The 21,095-nt window shown below is 51.0% G+C and overlaps 2 protein-coding genes across 3 annotated transcripts in view; one reads left to right on the top strand and one right to left on the bottom strand.

The window, feature by feature from the left end:
• The window catches only part of LOC129386498 (uncharacterized), a 188,249-nt gene that overhangs the window by 98,448 nt on the left and 68,706 nt on the right, over positions 1-21,095 (bottom strand). The gene's annotated exons all lie outside the window — the stretch shown is intronic.
• Positions 6,198-7,648, top strand: LOC126537776 (piggyBac transposable element-derived protein 4-like). The gene has a single exon (XM_050184860.3). It carries the CDS (start codon positions 6,639-6,641, stop codon positions 7,431-7,433), a length of 795 nt encoding a protein of 264 aa, XP_050040817.2. The 5' UTR covers positions 6,198-6,638; the 3' UTR covers positions 7,434-7,648.

Below are 21,095 nucleotides of genomic sequence, written 5' to 3'. Positions count from 1 at the left end.
CCTTGCGCACAAAGGGCCTTCTACCAGGATTCGTCGAAAAGAGGGTTGACTTCTCCTGCGAGGGTCAACGTCAGGCACCTTGCGCACAAAAGGGCCTTCTACCAGGATTCGTCGAAATGAGGGTTGACTTCTCCTTTCCTTGCTCGGTAATGCAGGAGGAGGGGCCCTCTCTCTGGGCCTGTCACGTGACATCGACGGAAGCAAGATCCCGCCCACACTTGTAGAAAGCCTATTTAAGGGGCTCCGAAATGTACTTTTATATACTTTCTGCTTTTCTTATTTTCTTTCATCTACCTTTGAATAAACCGTGCAAGTTTCGCACTAGCAAATCGTCTCGCCCTTGCTCGGTCGCCATGGTCTACCGCATGCCTGCAGCCCGCCGACAACGCCACGCTACCCAATAAGTAATGTCGGTCGAGCTTCGATAGGCAGGCGCCGCTACTTCTCGGCAGCAGTACGGTACGCTACCCTGGAGTACGCAACAGTCTGCTCATAGCCAACACGGGCTGTATTACTCTCGCCCGTCGTGGCTACGAGGGAAGTGTGTTGGACCTCTCGCTAGTGTCGGAGCGCTGCCATTACATCTGGCGCCGCAGCCCCGACATGCGAGGGTCCGACCACTACCCAATCCACCTCGAGCCCCGCCGCGCCGCCCACCTGCCGACGCGCGCGTACAGTGTAGTGAATTGGCCTCGATTCCGGGAACTGTGTGCTACAGTGCCAGTCTCGGAGTGCGGCCTGTTTTTCGAGCACATCACACGGTGCGCGCGTGCTGCGTCAACTCTCTGTACAGTGCCGGCCGGGACGCCCGTGCCCGACATAAACCAGTTAAAACATAAAGCAGATAAAACATCCGCGCGGCGCGTCGCAGAGCCGAGCGATGGCGCTGCGCTCGGGCAAGCGCGAGCATTGGACTGTTTACAATTGGCTGGACGCGGTATGCCGTCGCCATGCGAAGCAGCGCCGCAACGCCAGCTGGTCCAGCCTCTGCTCGTCGCTGGAAAGAGCGCGCGCCCGATCGAGCCGGTGGCGTATCCTTGGGGCGATCCTGCGGCCCCGCGTGCCGCGCTGCCCCGCCCTCTTCATCGCCGTGGCACGCGGCATCACCAACGGACAGCTGGCCGAGCTGCTCGCCGAAACCTTCTGCCCGCCGCCCAACATCCGTGCACCGGCGCCGTACGTGCTCCAGCCGCAACCGCATCCGAGGCGCGAGCTGCTGGCCCCGGAGCGGTACTTTCCAACGACCGGGATCCTCGAGGACATCAGGGCGCTGTGCGAGGCTGACTTTACTATCGGTGAACTTCGCACAGTGCTCGCGTCACGGAAGCGTCGTTCAGTACCAGGTTCCGATGGCGTCACATATCAGATGCTTCGAAACCTGGAAGGTGACCAGCTCCTGCTGCTGCTCGACGCCTACAACGACGTCTGGCGAACCGGCAGCATCCCGGGCGACTGGAACGAGGCAGTGGTCGTCCCGCTACTCAAGGCTGGCAAGGCAGCCGGTAACCCTGTTTCGTAGCGGCCCGCTTCGCTCACCTCCACTGCAGGCAAGGTGCTCGAGGCCATGGCGCTTCGGCGGCTCGAGTGGATTACTGCGGCACTCGACACCTTTGCGGCGGAGCAGAGCGGACTGCCTGGCCGACGTGATCGCCACGCTGGAGACAGCGAAGCGCCGGGGCGAGGCAGGCTATCTCGTTCTCCTCGACGTCGAAAGCGCCTTCGACCGTCGGCCACACGCCACCATCCTGGAAGCACTCGATGGGCTCGGAGTGTGCGGACGAATGCGGACCTACGTTGCTGCGTTCCTCGGCGGCCGGACGATGCGGGTGCGCGTGGGGGGAGCGTACTGTCGGCCACGTGCGGTTGTGACAGGAGTGCCGCAGGGCAGTGTGCTTAGCCCATTCCTGTTTAACCTCGCGCTGGGACGCATCCCCGACTACATTCCACAGTTCCCGACGCACGAGGTTCGCGTCGCAGTTTACGCAGACGACATCGCGTTGTTCGCGAGCGGCCCCACCAGTGTCGGCTCTGTCGTGCGTGCGCGTGTGCAGCGCGCGCTGGATGGGGTCGACGCTTACATCAGCGGCATTGGCCTCACCCTCTCGGCAGCTAAGACCAAGGCGCTCATCGTACACCCAAAGTACGAGGGGCAGTACAACACGCCGGGCTTCACCCTCCATGGAGTGCTGCTTCCGTGGCAGAAGCGTGTTCGCTACCTTGGTCTTGTCATCGACCAGCGGCTGAACTGGTGTGCTGCGGTGGCTGCCCTGCGGAAAGGTGCCGCGCAGGTGGCGGGCGCCGCGCGCTTCCTGCTTGCTCGTGGCCAGGGATGCTCACCGACCCTCGCGCTGCGCCTGTACAACTCCGTGGCCTCGGCGCGGATCCTGTACGCGCTGCCCTTGGCGGACCTGCAGCCGACGCAACGGAAGGTAATGGACGCGGATCACCGAGCCGTCGTCCGCCAGTTCCTGTGCCTCCCGCGGTCGTCACAAAGCGGTGGCACTCTCGCCGACTGGGGTTCGAGGCAAGCGCAACACGCCGATCTGCGCCTTGCAACAAGAGACGGCTGCAACCATCAACGAGCAGCTGGCCGGCCGGGTGTTCGTGTTTACCGACGGCTCTGTCTTGCGGAACGGTGCTGCCGCCTGCGTCGCTCCTGAAATCCCGGCGCAGAGGTGCCGCGTGTTGAGCGCGGTCTCGTCTACACACGCGGAGCTGGCGGCCATCGACTTGGCGGCCGAGCTGATCTCTACCGACGGCGCATCCCTGCGGCGGCCATCCTGACGGACTCCGGCGCAGCGCTGCACATGCTGGCCAGGGCAGACCACGGACGCCCGCTGATCCAGCGCCTCCTACGAAAGATGCGCGGCGTTTGCGAGCAGGGATGCGACCTCGTTCTGCAGTGGGTGCCGTCCCACATTGGTACACACGGGAGCGAGGAAGCGGACCGGCTCGCGAAGGCCGCCCACACGGCGCCTGTACCTCGGTCGCTCGTCGTGACGCCTTTCGATGTCGCCCGTCACACCGTGGCCGGCATGCTGCGAGCGCGACACCCGGACCCCCGCGCCGCCAGTGGCAACCCGCCGAGACTGCTGCCGCGAACGGGCCTTCATCGACGAGACCGGGCGCTACTGCTTCGTCTCCGCATCGGCTGCTACCTCACTGCGGCAAGGACGCACCGCCTGCAAGGTACGGGGAGTCCCTTTTGCCTCAAGTGCGCCGATGTGGAGGACTTGGAGCCTGTACTTTTGCTGTGCCCGGCGTACGCGGCACAGCGTGACGCGCTCACGAGAGCTTACCGCCGCCTCGGCCTGCCGTGCGACAGCACCGAGGCGCTGCTCTTCCCGGCGGCCCATTCATCGGTAATCGGGCGCGCCTTCACGGCGCTGCTCGAATACTTGGACGGCGCGGACATGTACGAGCGGGTGTAGCCGCCGCGCCTTCCTTGACGTGCCTTAGCACTCGGCTATCTCTCTCTATACCCTGTTTTCTCCGCTACTCTTTTTATCCCTTTCCCCTCACCCGTACAGCGCTGTGGAGGTGCCCTCGCACGAGAGGCAGTAACGGCGCTGTACTTATCTCTTCTATTTTCTCTTTTAAAACCACTCATCAGTAGTTTTGGAGTGTGAGCAAGTAGACAGCAGCGGACGGCGCAACTTCACCACGGGAGACCAGGCCGGTCAGGCAGGCCGACGACGACGGGTATGACATCGTTCTGTTTGGAGATATTTTTGTACAGTGTAAGCTTAAGGTAAAATACCAAGTGAATAAACCTGGTTGTTGGAATGTTACCTCTCGTCGTCGTATCTGCGGATTTGGACTTGCCCCTGCCAGAGTTCATCCCCATTCATCTCCGTCTCCCTGGTGAACTGATGCGTTAGGTATCGAACGGCTGCGTCACTTCGCTACAATATCTTTCGAAGGAAATAAAATTTTACGGCTTTCCATGAACCCGCAGGCTCATTTCGAAGAGGACAGCTTCGAGCAAAACAGAGCAGACGGATGGAAAAAAACTAAAGCCAAATGCGCTGCCGACAGTGTTTTCCGTCAGACGTAAGTTGTTCCATTTTTCAGCGTGTTTCATTTTCACCTCTCGGTAGGAGGGGCGGGGTCGTTCTTACGCTGTTGCTACATCACTTAAATATATAGAAACAAGGGCGCCGTGCACGAAAAAGTTAGTGACCTGACCGAAAATGACATTTTGTCGCTGTAGAGGCGTTTTAAATGCGTAACTAATGTAACAAGCGGTGCTTTGGACAGAAAAGTAAAAATACATTAAGAAAGCCGTTGTGGCGTGTACCGCTGTTGCCTAAAGCTGTTTATGGGATGCATTTTGATGATATCCTTTGTTTTCGCAGCTTCGCCTCGTCACAGAAAGGCACCAAAGCATAGGACCGGACCCGCTGTCCTCTGGGCCCTACCTGAAGATCAACACGACATAGCCACTGATCATGCAGCTGCGATGGACCCAATGCCGTCACCAGGCAGCTTTGAGCTGCCTCAAGGACAAAACTGCAGCTCACACGATGCCAGCTCAAGTGCACTGCTAGCAGACGAAGCAGGTCTGCAAGTCTCAGCCAGTGGAATGAATGCTGGGGTCTCTGACCTGCAGTCTGCTTGTACCTCTTGCGCATAATTAAGTAATCAACTCGCAGACCTGACACGGAAATACTGCGAACTTCTGGAATTGCATACCCAGGCAAACTTAACAATCCAAGGTCTTCAAAAAAAAAAAATTAAGAAGCTAGAAGGTAACATCGAAAAATTCGTAAAGGAGATCAAGTTCCCTAACGAAGACCAAATACAGGCACTGTCGCGCAACAGCAACAAAGGAAGTACTTGCTCTCCGCAAAGTGTAAAGCAAACAGTTCAAATTAAATTTTGATGCAGGACGTCGGCTATGAAACCTTAAGGAAACTCGTGTACCCGCTTCCAACTAACAGAACTTTGGCGCGTCGCCTACAGGCACTCAAGTTTCTCCCTGGGATCCTGACTGGCATGATCGACCTGCTAAAAACTAAAGCGGAGGGCATGTAGGTCATTGAAAAAGACTGCGTTCTGCTACTACACGAGAAGGAGATTGCCAGGTGCTATGAGCTTGATGGCGCTGAAGATGTTCTTGGGGGAACAACTAACTTCACCTGCAAAGCCAGATGAACTTGCCCACCATGCCTTGGTGTTCATGATAGGGGGTCTTAACCCTTTGATGGATGATGGGACACAGAGTTCCCACTTGACGCGCTCACTTTCGTTCTAGATTGAACGCAAAATCAAAACGTATTACGGCATTGAGTGATGTGGCTCCCTCTATGAGACTTCGAAGAAAACATTCATAGCTGTTTTCTGCACTTAGCAACAGATGGAGCCACAAATTCCGTCAGTTTTTGGATCCACTTCGTGATTTTCTCCTGATTCCAAAGCTGCGTGAACTGCTACGAGATGCCTGGTAAGTAAGTTTACCTATTTCTTGCACTATAACAATGTTGAGAGAAATAAGGGCGCAATAGTTATCATTTTCGGGCAAAAATAATGTTGCATGTATGAATCTTGCGGCAGTGGTCTGTTTTGATGCCCGTAGTGTTAGGCTTAGCGAGTCTAGTGTGTGCGCAAACATGACGCTGGAGCTGAATGCCACGATTTATTTTTTTTTTTTTGCGTAGGAGAACGAAAAAACCTGAGTCGGGAAGAAGCCTTGGAGCTTTATTTTAGTTTACCGGACAAGTCGAATGACAGCGCCGATGAGTACTGCGATAGTTCTGATGAGGAAGACTTTTTGTGCTTGGAAGCGCTGAGAGCAGCGAAGAGGACGACGTTTCGCCACCTCTGCCTGTTCCCACGACAAGCAAGCGCAAAAAAATTGCGCGCAAGCCTTACTCAGGAAAAAGAACAAAACCAAAAAAAGTCAAGAAGCTCCCTGAAGGGTCAGGTGATGATAATACAGCCAGCCAGTGGGACATGTCCAAATTCATTGCGACGATTCCGACAAATCATAATGCATCTGGATCGCAGAAGATCTTGGAAAGAAGCACTGCCATTGAAGCATTCATGCTTTACTTCGATGAGGACGTGATCAAACATATCGTGGATCAAACAAACTTGTATGCAGCAACAACCAACCGGAAACGATGGACGACACTCACGTGCTTGGAGCTTCGTGCCTACCTTGGAGTCCTCATTTTGATGAGTAAATCGCATGCACCATCTGCAAATGTACTGGTGCTCAGACAGCTTATTTCATGTGAAAGAAATCGCCCAAGTGATGACCTACAAACGATTTCAACACATAACAAACTGCCTGCACCTCAACGACAATGAAAAAATGCCCGACTACGGCTCAAAAGATTTTGACCGTGCATACAAAGTTCGGCCATTGATAGAGATGATGAACGAGAGGTTCCAGGCCCACTACTCGCCATCCAGTCACCTCGCTGTCGATGAGAGCATGATTCTGTTCAAAGGCCGCTCAAGCATGAAACAATACATGCCAATGAAACCAAAAATCAAGCGAGGATACAAAGTTTGGTCTCTAGCGGATTCTGAGACGGGCTATCTCCTCAAGTTCCAGCTCTACGAAGGAAAGAGTATGCAGAAGCCAGAAGACAGAACCTTGGGCGAACACGTTGTCCTGACTTTGGCCGATGGTGCCGTCCCTGCTGGCTCGCAGTTATTTTTTGATAATTTCTTCAGCTCCACTAAGCTGCTTCAAGAGCTGCGAGAGAAAGATCCTTGCTTGTGGCACATTTAGAGTGAACAAGAGGGATCTGCCATCCGAAGTCAAAGTTGACAACAAGCTGGAGCGAGGGTCCTACATTTGGAGGAAGAAGGCTGATGTGGTAGCCTACCAATGGCGAGACTCTAAAAATGTGCACATCATGTCCAACTATCATGACCCAGAAAGCGTCGTGCAGGTCCAGCGAACCCTTCAAAACGGGAAGAGAAAGGAAGTGGACTGTCCATGTGTTGTGAAAGAATACAACGCATGGATGGGAGGGGCTGATAAATTTGACCAGAAAAGGAATGCCTATCCAGCGGACCGCCGTTCAAAGCGCTGGTGGAGCCGTATCTTTTACTTCATTTTGGACGCAGCGGTGGTCAATGCTTTCATTCAAATTTCCTCCATGAGTCCTGTCACCTATCTGCAGTTCCGCCTGATGCTTGGGCGTCTCCTGATTGCCCAAAACACGTTTCGAAAATCGAAAACAACGCTGAAAGCCCACTACAACAAGAAAGGCAAGAAGAATGGGCGCGCAATGAGTGGTGTACCAGATGAACTCCGATTTGCCGGAAATGGTCACCACCCCGTCCTCACTGGGAAACGACTGCGGTGCCGGTGGTGCTCTACAAAGCAGAAGGAAGTGCGCACCAAATACCTCTGCAAAATGTGCAATGTGCCACTATGCGTCACTTGCTTTGGCCCGTTTCACTGCTGCTGACAATTTGACTGAAGTGGATGGTGGGACATACCCTGTCCCACATAGTGAATACATGCTATGTGGTTAGTGGGACATACGCTGTCCCACTTTTTTCTCTTTTGTAAGCAGACAGTTTCCACTCGTGTTTGTTTTGTTTGTAATAAAACTGCCCCAGAAAGCCTCTGGTGATGAAAAATTGCGCCTAAATTACTTGTTCTCGTTGCATCCATCAAAGGGTTAACCGGCGGTGGAAACAAGTGATTGCCTATCACTTTACTGGAAGGAGCATAGACGGCCTTATTCTCAAAGACTACATATTGAATATCGTGAAACTTTGCGCAGATATCTCCCTGAGGATCTGCGTTGTCACTTCGGATATGGGTTCTTCCAACAGGGCAATGTGGCGTGAGTTTTGCTTCTCTAGTCACAGGAACTCCAACAGCATATGCTCGGTACCACACCCTTACCTAGAAGACAAATAACTATTTTTCACTGCAGATGCTGCACACGAACTTAAGAGCATCAGAGGCCAACTTGTGAGTTCTGTCGGTTTGACCATTAGTGATGCAATTAAGTGTCAACATGACCTACCCTCAAGGGAAGTAAAACTTGAGCACGTGCGCGCAGTGGTAGACTTTGACAAAAAAACAGGAGATAAAAGTCGCGCCAAAACTCTCAGAGATCCACGTGTCGAACGGGCATTTTACAAAGATGAAGGTGGGAGTGGCCGTTCAGTATTTTCGAGAAGCTCCTGCCGGGATTCGGTACTTGATAAAGCAGAAGATCTTGGACCCGGAGGCGGAAATTACAACGTGGTTTTTAGAGCTTGTCTGTAAGTGGTACACTCTTCTGTCATCACGACACCCATCAACTAACTGCCTTGAGTCTTGAACACATGGACAAATATCACGCAGCCATAGACGTGCTGCGCTTGGCGTCTAAGACCATTCAGGGAACAAACATGGGGAGCACGTCCCAATGGCAGCCCTCACAGGCGGGTTTCTTGATAGCCACAGCCGTGACCATTCGCCTGCAGGATGTCCTAAGTGAAGGCTACAAGCTCTTCCTCACGAGCCGATTGTTCCAGTACTGCTTGGAAAATCTGTTTTCGGTTATACGTCTCAGGAAGCCTGTTCCAAGCGCCTACGATATGAAGTGTGCGTTGAAGCTTGTTTGTGTCAGCCTATTCTTCCACACACCGTCAACGACTAACTACGATGTCGATGACGCACAGTACCTGATCGACCTGCTGTCGGCAGGTATGCAGGAAGAAGCGGCAGCCGAGACTGCAGCCATCGACGACTCGGAGATCCCGTTTGTCGAAGAGCTAACATCAGCTGAGTGCCAGATCTTGTTCCATATCGGTGGGTTTCTTATAAAAGGGATCCTCAAATCTACTGGCCACTGCGAGCAGTGCAAGCCTGCATTGTTAGGCTCAAGCAGCAGTGACCATGCGTACTTGACGTCCCTCAAGGAATATGTCTCTGAAGGCAGCAATCTTCATTACCCAAGCGATGCTAGTTCCGAAATCTTAATCTTTCGAAGAACATTTTAATGGTATCACCACCTGGACAGAAAGCGTTTTCACCATGAAATCTCCTTTGAAGGCTGTAACCGCATACGTGACAGAGATGTTGCGGTGGGGCGCAACGGGCGCCTGACAGGAATACATAGAAACAGTCGAAAAGCTCCTTGTGTGAAACTACGCGAGGCTGAGGTTGCGTGTCCACCTGCGTCAAGGCGCGGCAACGGGACTTGACGGGCATGCAAGCAAGACGTGTGCAGGAGTAAGCCTACAGTGAACACTGATATTAAATTTTAACGCATATCGCCAGAATTCGAAAACTTTCGTTTAATTTGTGTTACTCTTTTAACATAGTTTTCATTCATGTGTTTATTCTTACTTTGCTGTGCTTGCCGATTTTTCACCTTGTGTCTGTACAAGTGTCCCGCTTTTTTTTCCAACTTATCGAGCTGAGCTGCAAGCGAACATTAAATTTTTTTCTGATCAATTTAATTCAAGGCTTCTTTCTGTAGTTTGTGGTCATTGGTCTGAGATCTACGAAAGACCTGTGGCAACTGACACCTCCTGACAGCTGACATAATAAAAACCTGCGTGGTGACCGAAACGTCGTGACCGAAATCACCTGTCTACTCGTCACTTATTGACCTATTTTCTTTACCACCGGCATCTTCGTATGCAATAGGAATTTCCAGGGCTGCATACCAACATGCTCCCAAGCAACACAGGTTCACCGCGTAACTGTTCCCGAAGAACAGCAATGCTGGCGGCGTAGCAATTTTTGCATTCCTCTATGAACGCTTGTGTTAAACGCATTATTTCCCACTGTGAAAATAAGTCAGTGATTGCCGCGCAACCTGATTTCTGTATTTACAGTTCGTAAAGAAAACACGCCAGGCCGCTGATCAGCAGTTGCAACGCGTTTTACGAGGGTACTTCCAGACGACAGCATTAAAGCGACACTAAATAGAAAAGGAAGTTGAGCTGGAATAAAAGAGGGCCCTTAGGGAATGCGCACAGCTTTTTTTTTTTTTTTCGGTGCAAGAAAGATGTCTTAATAGTGCAGAAATTCGTAATCGAAGTCCAAATATCTCTTCTTCAATTTCTCTCGCCCTTGATTCCGGATTGAAGGATCCTTCAGTTCTTCGCTGCTTACTCGCTTGTTAAAGCTCTCTTCGCACTAAGAATGACACGACTATAGTCGTAACAGGACTGGAATCCACCAGTATACTGCTCTACTCCCGGTTTCTCTTTAGTGTCCCTTCAAATAACGCGAGGAAGATTATTTAGCTGTTCCGTTAAATCGGATGCCATAAAATATATTGCTACTTTACTGTCATGACGCGTCAGTGCACTTTTGAAGTGTTATCATCGGCAAAAAAAAAGCGCCTTGCTTCCTTCAAACCGCTCATCCACAGGCCCGCCTACAACGCGCCGCTCGCAGCGGGCAAGAACATGGCGGACGCCGTAGCAGACGACGCGCTTGTCTCCACCCTGAACGGAGCGGCGGGCGAGGACGACATCGAGGCATCCTAGCAAGGCCTAGCAAGGCCGGTCTTACAGCGACGCCCTGTGTAGCCACAGCGCCCAAACAGCTGCAGCTGAACCGTCTCACGGCCCTTCAGCCACCCCGAGCAGCGACCCAAAAAACGCGCTCATAGCCGCACTCGCTGCTGCACTCCGTGCCCTGCTGGACCACTGCCCAAATATCGACGGCAATGTACGGCAAATGTGTGCCGCCGCACAGGAAGCACTGCTTCAACACAACTAGGCGCGACTATAGCGCCGTCCTGTCGGCTGCAAAAATAACTTTTTGAAACTTTCCAGTGATGTCGAAAGCGTGAAACGCGTGCGTGTTAACTTCCGCCGCAATGTGGTTGCTGCTGACTCAGTACCCGGTGCGGACCCGTCTCGCCTTTTGGATGTTCGTGCCATCGCAGACATCCCAGTAAACGCGAAAGCCCTCGGCAAGCACTCTTGCGTCGGCGTCATTTTTGGCGTCGACAAATCTTTCGACAACGACACTCTGAGGGACAATATAGAAGCCCCCGTTCCCGTGCTCTCCTGTTCCCACAACGGCGCGAACGTGAGCGTCACCTTTGCCGGCAACGTCGTCCCCGCGGACGTACTCCTCTTCAAACAACGACGCCTCGTGCGACCCCGTCTGCCACGCCCACTTCAGTGCGACCCCTGCGGCGCGCACGGACACGACAGCGCCACTTGCTCCGATGACGCCCGTTGCCTCGGCTGTGGAGGTGGTAGCATATACAGGGGCACTACTCGCAGCCTCCTGCAGCTGCCCCTGTCGGCGACCCGAGGGACGCGCTGATCGTGGCCACGACCGCCTCGATCACGCGCGCACGGCGGGGCTTGCTCCGGCCGTCCCATTCAGCGCGCACCCCATTGGAGAGGTGTAATCGGAGAAGTTTCCTCGCGCGCCGCGGAGCGGCGCTGTTCTCCCCCTCCTGCTAGGGAGCAGAGTTGCGCATACCTTTTCCGGCGCCGCTCGCACCGCTATTGGCCGAGCGCGAAAAATGACGTCAAATGATCCGCGTCGCTGCGAAGCCAACTTTACGGGCGCATCGCCGACTCATGCGAACTCGTCGTTTCCGTCAGTACCATCGCCATTGCAATCAGTGGACCGTCGATCGTGCGTTCAGAGGAGCAGCTAGAAGCTCTTGCATCTTGAATCTTTTTCTATTTGCAGATTTGCTGCTACTAAATAGTAAGCACTACTAAATAGTAAGTACTACTAAATAGTAATAGTAAATAAAAGTAAGCTTTGCTTAGAATGTGCACATGTCAACATTTGAAATGCGCTTAAATCTGTGTCTGCACCGCATGTATCGAAAACGTGCAGCTGTTGTGAACGATGGTTAGTGATAAATGGCGCTCTGTTAACGGTCACTGACATAACTGCAGGCACGATAGGTCTCTTGGCGACGGTCATTAATCGGCTGGCTTCGGCAGCCAAAATGCGCTAAGTGTCCACCTTACGTGTGTGAAGTTTTAAACACTCTTTAAAGCATTTCTTGCTTTCTGGCCATGATAAGACAACTTCATATGCATGCTGAAAATCATTGCACCGCTGTTTGTGGCAACGAACTGTGCGTTTGCGAGCGAACTTTGGAGCTGTTCGAGCCACGGGAGTATATTATTTTGGGGAATCGAAGGCGGTCCCACCCCATATTTGTACGTTCGTGTGTGTGTGTTTGTATATGCGTGTTTACATAGGTACATACAAAGTTTCGGTTGGTTGGAAGCCCACCCCCTCCGGCTGCACGAATGACTCGTTCGAGCGTAGCCTGTATTAACAAGTGCCCTTTGCTAAGCGCCTGCGAACAATTGGCGCTTGTAGCTCGCGACCACCAGAGAAAAAGGCGGAACACCGCGCGGCATTTGGCTCCTGCGAGCGCGAGGAGTGGCTTCGCTGCAGAGCTGGATCACGGCGGCGGAACTATGCGCAACTCTGCTCCCTGCGGGAGCATATACAGGAACACTACCTCCTGCTAGAGTCACTGGAAAAAATTTCAGAGTACCGCATTCGTTTTCCCCGCGCCGCCGATGCGTTCATTGGCCCAACCGTACCATGTGACCTCTGGGGTGCCATATACCTACCAAGCGCCGGGCGGGCCGGCTGAGTTAGAGCGCAGGCAGCGCAGGTTCCCTACGTTTTTTTTTTTTTTTTTTTTTTTTTTGCGTGCGTGCGTGTGCGTGTGTGCGTGCGCGCGCGTGTGTGTGTGTGTGCGTGTTTTTATTGTCGCGCTCGCATTTGACTGCAAGGAAATCATGCCTGGCTGCTGCGCCTTCGGGTGCAGCAACCGAACTGAGTCTGGAAAGACTTTTTTCTAGATTCCGACCGGGAAAAATGACCGAGAGCGTCGTTCTGCGTGGTTACACAGAATCGGCCGGAAGAACTTCAAGCCTACAGAAAACACCCGCGTGTGCGAGGTATAAGTACACCTTGCTTGTGCTTTTCGGCACTGTTTTAGAAGATAGATAGGCGAAGTGCACGCGGTGTTAGCGATGCTACGAAATTAGGAGTTCATTGCAGGGATCGTTCGCGTCTTGCACGCTTGACGCGGGTACAAGTGTACGCGTTTGTTGCTCAACACACGTGGTTATTCCGTGCTCGTGGCACGCGAAGGCACACTTGTCGCGCGAGAATTCCGCGTCCTTACGTTCACCAGGTACTCGCATTTCTCCGCGCACGTGAGCGCGCTCTCGCCTCGAGTCACTCGACCCATATGGCACTTGTTTTTCGCAGATCGTGACGATCGCAGTCAATAAAAACATGGTCAATACGAGGCCCATGATACTTCCTTTCTTCCACTTATCCTTTGCTCATTTATACATACGCATTTCGAGCTTGAAACCAATGGCCAGGTGATATTCACGACACAGCTTGTAAGCCGAGCACATGCAATGAACTGAAGTCAGCATACATATTATGTTTTATGTTGAAATGCTACGGCGCATACCAAAATAATGTTGTTCTCGATGCATAACAAGAAATACAAAACAACAGAACACCCAGTACATTTAGTTTCACTCTGTCACTATGCATGTTACTAAGCCGCTCTAAAAGCACAAGAAGTTCATACATCGCCTATGTAACTTAGAAAAAAAAGTGCTGCGTCACGAGCGGGCGTTCCTGCTTTTTTTTTTTTTTTACACAGGCAGCAAATCTTGGCAGTCTAAGAAAACAGTCATAAATAAGTTGAGAAGAGTAGCCGCTCATGAACGCACTAGACAGCCGCCTTCATAAATCGCAATGTAGCAAACTCTCGCTTATTATCAGTGTACAGAAGTACATATACGTTGCTGTAATCACGCAAAAGGCTCATATTGGCCTTCCACAATATTTAGTGCGCAAAATGGTCATCGAAGTTGGTTTTTACGCCTGCTGTGCACAGATCGTCTTACGATCACGGCCAAACTCCGGTGCGCACGCGGAAGTCGCAGTGTGTCGTGCGTATACGGCGGACAAAGTCGCCCTGCAGAATCGAGAACGCGCGGTATCCGTTTACAAACTAAATTAGATGTATCCGATTTAGCTTGTGAAATTATACAATGAACGTACGTGCCTGTGACACTGTCAGCTGTTAGTTTCGTCTTGCTTGGAAACATTCAATAGAAGCCGACGGCGGTCCACGATGTTCATGCCCAAAAGCACAACCTTGCCTCATTCTGGCTCGAAGTGACGAAATGTTTCCTTCGTAGCTCGCTCCGCGGAAGGAAAAAAAAAAAACGCGTGCATAAGCTCCCGATAGCAGCGGTAAGCTGCTGCCCACAATCGTAGCACAGTTCCAGCAGTAAACACGATCGGCGTGCAAAACAACCACCGGCTGCAATACTCCGCACAACATAACATTTTATTTTCGTTCTTAGCAACCATTATCTCCGGGTACAAAGTATTGTACTTCAGTAAACACTCAACCCGATGCGTGACCGAATATCAAGCTCTTCCAACACGGCGGCCTTCCTGCGACGCAGTCGGCTTGGAAGGTATATGGCGGTGGCCGCTCAGTGTTGCCAGTCAAATCCCGACCTTTGCGGTACTCTGAAATTTTTTCCAGTGACTCTACCTCCTGCTAGGGTGCCTCGATGCGCGCGCGCGCTCCGCTGAGGGTGAAGACAACTGCGTCGTCTGCTACGGCGGCTGCCATTGCCATGCCTACTTCAGAGGCGCGGGGCGTGCGCCAACAGGCTTTTTGCACTTGCCGCTGCAAAAGCGCGCTTGTCTTCGCGACCAAAAGACAATACAACTGCGTTTCACGCCTTTTCTAATGAAGTGTCAACAGAACAGGCTTGTAAGGGGCAACTGTCCAAATATTTTAAGATTTGGACGGTCGTTTCTCCTAGCACACGGCGACTCGGGTGCTAGATTGGAAAGAGTTCATAGAGCGCACTAGGAACCTAACTGCAGGATTAAAATAAATTAATAACAGCAATATCATAAGCAGGTAGATTGCATTCAATTACTCAATTGTGTAACTAATTAAGAACGCTCCAGTTGCCTTATTCACATTTATTGTCAACCTAGAATGACGGTTTTTTTGTAGAAGAAAAAAGATTAATGTGCTTTACGTACCTTGTCCTAAGAAATAAAAGCCAGCGCATTCGCCACACGTACACGAACCGAATATCGCAGTACCTGAGCCGCGCATGCATGCATTGTGCACTGAAAACCCCAAATATCTCCAGGCATTTTTATACGCGTGTAGTCGGCCATTCGAACTTGGCGGGACCACTGTATATTGGTCAAATGATGAGGAAAGTTATTAGTCGCAGTGAAAATACATCCGTTTATACTCGAATGGAATCGAAATTTTGAGGTCATTAATAGGTCAAACTAATGAGAGTCGACTGCATTAGTATATTCAACGCGCACTTAAGACAGTGTTTTAAAGACAAAATAACAATCAATCTATTGCCGCGATCAGAGGTTAGTTGAAAACAAACAATCATTAATATTGTTTAAAACCATGAAAGTTGTTTATTTGCCCCGAAAAAAAATATTTCAGGGTACTTTGATGGCATGTTTGCACAGATTATCCTTGTCTTCAGAACCTGGAGTCAGTGCAATTTAGGACACTTATTAGGTGTAAAAATAGGAACTCTGCTAATGCTAGCAGCATGAGTGTACTTCAGCGTGGATAGAAGCTTAGGTTAAATTAACTCCCGCACACGTCTTGCTTGCGTGACCATTGAGACAAGCTTTCTGAAGGTGTCGGAGGAAGATGCGCAGTCTCAATCTTGCGTACCTGTCGGTCAGCGTTTTCCGTATTTCTTCATCATGGCTTGCGCACAGCTTCAAGCGCGGTCGGTATGCTTGCTTGCAGCAGACCTTTCCTAGGTATGCTGTAAGTGAGCGGACAGGTGACTTCATTGTCACTAGTTTGCCTGTGCACCATGAGTTTATCCCTACAAAGTGCTCCTCGTAGATTTTGAGCATGTGCATCACATCATCAGTGGGATAAATTAGGTTGTCACCTTCTGACACATATTCCTTCAGAGCAGTCAGAGAGGCATGTTCGTCACGAGCACATCCCAGTAGGGCATCCTTGCATTGCTGGCAGCTGACAGACGGCAAGATTCCTTTCAAAATGAAGCCTCCTATGTAGTGTAGAATGCTGCACTCTGTTGTGGACAGTTCTTCAATGAACAGAATTTCTGAGTCGTTTATCTCATCAGCTTCCACTTCTGTCCTTTCTTTCTTTGCCTGGGAGAGAAGGTCTACCAGATATTCGCGGTCATCGAGATCGTAGCTCGTCGTCCGTGGGGTAAATAAAAACTGGCTCACGCTCACAAGCCTCAGAGCGCATTTCATATCATACGCACTGGGCACAGGTTTTCTTAGTCGAACCACCGAAAAGAGGTTCTCCAGACAATCCTGTAAGAGTCTGCTGGTAAGAAAATTGCTGGTATGAAGGGGAATTGTGTGCGCCATTGTGAAGAGATTTCATGTTCATTGTTTCAAGTTAAAATGCAGTCAGTGAGTCAGAAGAGCAGGCGCACCAAAAAAGGCCTCAAGCTTTTTTTCAGCGAGAAAGTCTCATTCGAAGGAAAATACTCGAACAACGCCTCCTTTTTTTTTTCTTTTTTCAGTCTCTCTCGTCAAGAGAACGCGGGCATTTTTGTTTTCTTAAAAGGTGCGGAACTTTCCGGGCAGCTATACTCGTTCTGTGAGCAATCTAATTTGCTCCCAACATTTGCCACACAATCCCTGTGCACGAAGTTGCTAATCCTCAGCGGCACTTAATTTCAGAGCGATCATATTTACATGTCCCTGTTCAGACCTTCCACACGTTCTCTCAATAAAAATGAATCGCGTACCTCAACGGCACGCACATGCGAATCCTTTGGCATACGAAGGAAAGTTTTACTCACGCTGCACATGCACGATGTGTTTGTCGGTTGCCACTTGTCGCGCTTGGTCTTTACTGTCCAAAGCAGCCTTCTCTTGGGGTCCCTCGGGAACTGAAACATTCTCCATCCCTTTCTGGAGTGGTTGGTGCACTGCGGCACACAACAACCCGGCATTTTTCGATGTGCGCCACCGGTCAGCACCAAGAGAAAAGGCGACAGAGCGAACGCACGTGTTACGGCCGCCGCGCCGCCGCGAGAAAGGGCATGAAAATGGCCGCAGGTGGACTGTCCCGGCCGAGGAGGCGGCACTCGCCCTCCCAAAGGGTGACCTCACCCTAGAGAGGGCGCGCGCGCATCGAGGCACCCTACCTCCTGCTAGAGTTACTGTATATGCTACCAAAGGTAGCAGGTAGCGGCATGTTGTTTTTTCATCCACTTTAATTTCCATTAATTTATCGTTTCTTTATTTCATTTATTAAGCACAAGTAATTTCCCCTATGTTGTCCTTGGTGTCAGTGTTTGTTGGCTTCTTATGATATGCCTACTAAAAAATCGGGCCCCTCGTTTACCCCCTTTCCTCTCGTTCAAAGGTAGCAGAGTTGCGCGTAGGTCCGCCATCTTGCCTGGGAAGCAACGAAATCTATGCGGCGAAGCCACACTCTGTTTTTGCAGGCGACATGCCTACCGTATCGTCGATCGAGCGTGGACGCTTTTGCATCGCTTGTGGACTGCTTTTCCGCCTAATCGCAAACACAGTGCATCGAAACAGCTGACTGAATAAGATCGTCAAGACAAAGGCGCCGAGATCGGTCCCCACCGAAGCTTAGGCCGAGCGTATCAGCCGAGTCCGCCTGCACGCTCTCGGCGCGTCTAGGTTCAGGAATCAAGAAGTCTAACAAGGATAAATCACTATATTTCAGCTTTCGCATCAGTGTTCTTAAATAAACGATTTTTTCATGTTTACAGTGCCAGAACAAGTAGCGATGAGCGCCGACGTGACGCGTCATAAACACAGGCATATTATGTGCTGTCGCCGAAGGCTTACAACCCTAGCCTGGGCTTCTCTGACGAAGATATATGAATAGACAGACGTGTCGACTGAAAGGCATCACTGAACTAAGAAAACGCTGCATATCCTTCGCGTGAAGAGCAAGAAACGGCTATCCAAATCGGTAGTAACAGCCCATACATTGCACAATTGTACTAGACGCTATGCTTATGTCTATCGAAGAAAATGTTTTATGTATAGAGCTGAAAAATGTTGGCTTTTTTTTATTAAGCAAGCAGGAACTTGAAGTGAATAGGATATTTTCTATAAGCCGTCCTCTCGCATCACAGCGTGAGTCACCCCACAGTGTGCTATGCGCGTTTAGATCACCGACGACTATGTAAGGGCGACGCAGCTCATCAATAAAGCTTTGAAATGTGCTAGAGAGTTGATAACTTGGCGGGATGTATACGGACGTGATAGTAACTAGTTTATTGAATAGTACTGCTTGGATAGCAACTGCCTCAAGGGGAGTTCGGAGTTGCAGTTGCCGACAAGCAACGCCTCTGTCTACTATTATTGCTACGCCGCCGGACGATGCAACAGCATCATCTCGGTCCTTCCGGAAAATAGCGTATTGCCTAAGAAAGTTTGTTTGCGTAGATTTAATATGTGTCTCCTGAACACACAGCACCTTTGGATTGTATTTGTGTAAGAGTTCTTTGATATCATCGAGGTTGTGGATCAGACCTCTCACGCTCCAGTGTAATATTTGTGTATCCATATTGTTTGTGTTTATGTGCTGTGTGTCAAGAGATATGAATTAGGTTGGCTCAAGGGACCTTTCCAAGCCCCTTGATGCGGGGTATTTCTTTTTTCTTGGCGCGCTCCAGGGAGCAACGCCGTTCCTTCGGCGTCTGAGACGCCGGAGAAGTTTTTGTTACATCCATCGCCTCCTCAGAGGCGCTGGATGACGCCCGCTCAGCGGGCACGCGGGGTTTTTTCGGGCCTGTCTGCACGAGCACTGGCCCTGGGACCGGCAGGCTCGGAGGTCTGCTGGCCGTTCGTGGTAGGGGGCGGAAGAGCCGTGGCTGCTCCCGCCAGGGGGGCTGATGGCGTAACCGCCGTCACACTCCGTGTGACTTGCGCGGCCGCCTGAAGATGTAGCGCTGCCCCCCGGCGCGCCACATCGGTGTAGGAAGGACTGGACTGATTTTGGAGTGAGAAACGCTTACGTGCCTCTGGAAATGATACGTTGAGTTTTACTTTCAGTTCTATGATTTGTTTCTCTTTTTTCCACGAGGGGCACGATCGCGAGTAGGCGGGGTGATCTCCTTCACAGTTGGCACAGTGGTTTGGTGAAGTGCAGATGTCAGAAGCGTGTTCAGAAGAACTACACTTAGCACAAGTAGCACGTCCTCTGCAGGTTTGCGACCCATGCCCAAAACGCTGACACTTAAAGCATCGACGCAGATTTGGGATGTACGGTCTAACACGAAGCTTGCAGTAGCCGGTTTCTATTGTTTCAGGCAGGTTGCTGGTTCCGAAAGTAATGATTATGTGTTTGGTAGGTATTTCTTTGTCATCTCGCCATAATGTTATTCTTTGCACTTTTACTACGTTCTGGTCTTGCCATCCTTCTAGTAGTTCGCTTTCACTCAGTTCGAGAAGGTCATCTTCTCAGACGACCCCGCGCACTGTGTTCATGGATCTGTGTGGGCCCACTGAGACTGGAATTTCCCCAAATGCTACAAGTTTCGAGAGTTTGTCATATTGCGCTTTGTCGCGAAGTTCGAGAAGAAGATCACCACTTCCCATCTTCGTTACTTTATAGCCTGGGCCAATTGCTTCAGTGAGAGATTTCGCTACAACAAATGGTGAGATCATTCTGACTGTTTTCTTATCGTGCTGACTATGTACAACGCGGTACTTTGGAAAAGATTGTTTTGGCTGCATGAAGAAAGTGAATGTTTCATCGGTGCGCCGCCTCTTCAGGGAGCGATCAGGTAGCGAGCGGAGGAAAGTTATTTGCCATATAGAGCAGGAAAATTCAGCGGCGATGGTGGCCACCCACCACCGAGCCCAACAAGGGGACGCTACAAGGTTGGAAGAATACCTGCAGACGCCAGCCATGCATCGCCGCTATAACCAATATACCCAGGCAGGATATATAACACACGGTTAACCCTTGCCGCCAGGAAATACGGAAGTAATAAGAAGTGAAGAGAAGACAGGAAAGATGGAAAAGTGGGAGAGAAAGACGAAGATTAGAGAGGAGGACAGGAAAAGGCGACTGCCGATTTCCTCCAGGTGGGTCAGTCTGAAGGTGCCGTCTATGTGAAGCCGAGGCCGAAGAGGTGTGTTGCCTATGCCGGGGGGCCTTAAAGGTCCAAACACCCAGCATCGGCTCAACCGCCAGGATCCCCTTTTCCCCAGACACGGCTAAACGCGGGAGGGTCCAACCCTCGTGTGCTCGGGTACATGGTGTCGCAACACACCAAACGCCTGCTTACGTAGACGCCCCTGCGGGGGACCAGCACACTGCTGTGACTCCAGCTGAAAGCGCTCTCTTCAGGCTAAGGACGATTGTAATGTTTACACTATCACTAGCCTAGCACCTGCATTTTTGTCGCATATGAATTAAAGACAGGTACACCACGCGCAGTACGCGCAAACTGAAATGCTGACACAGCAGCGCTGGCCAGGACGTGCGGAGGTGAGCGCCATTTGATGGTGTTGCAGGAAACACAGCGACACGCATGACAAAACCATAGCAGCAGCGTAAAGTTGGGAGAAGAGGCAGAGAAAGCTTCACTTTCAAACATTGATTAATTGCCATCATTTGCAGCTAAATAAAGCTTGCAAACCAGCCATGACTACAGCTTTTACATAAAATTGATTGTCTATATATGGGGCAAATCCTAAAGTTACGACCCGCTTGCCCCCCAACTGCACGAGAAACAGGTAAAGGTAACAGATGATGGAATGGACAAACCAGGCAGCTTACACCTTGCAGCTCTCCTGCATGCGTAGAGACAATGTAGCCAAATCGTGGCCTCTCAATCTGACAGGAATTTGGGTGGTGGTAGAGCAGACAAATTATGCTTTTTGCAGGCTTTGAGTGCAGCTGCCATGTGACTAAACATTGCAGTAAAGCCAACCTCCCGATAAGAACAGGCGTCGCTTTGGCGAAAAACCATGTAAATCTGCAAAACAATGTGATGCAAGTGTATGCATTCTCACTGCAAATGAAGCTGCTCTGGCGTGCGCACTGGGTAGCATATGTTTGTTTGTAATAGTT

Source organism: Dermacentor andersoni, chromosome 4 (genome assembly GCF_023375885.2).
Source record: "Dermacentor andersoni chromosome 4, qqDerAnde1_hic_scaffold, whole genome shotgun sequence".
NCBI classification, from domain to species: domain Eukaryota; kingdom Metazoa; phylum Arthropoda; class Arachnida; order Ixodida; family Ixodidae; genus Dermacentor; species Dermacentor andersoni.
Note: the sequence above shows the minus strand (reverse complement) of the source record. Positions and strands in the feature narration are given on the sequence as shown.

What these genes read in the sequence shown, in the direction of transcription:
- LOC126537776 (XM_050184860.3), top strand. Translation starts at nt 6,639, where the DNA reads ATGGTGCCGTCCCTGCTGGCTCGCAGTTATTTTTTGATAATTTCTTCA.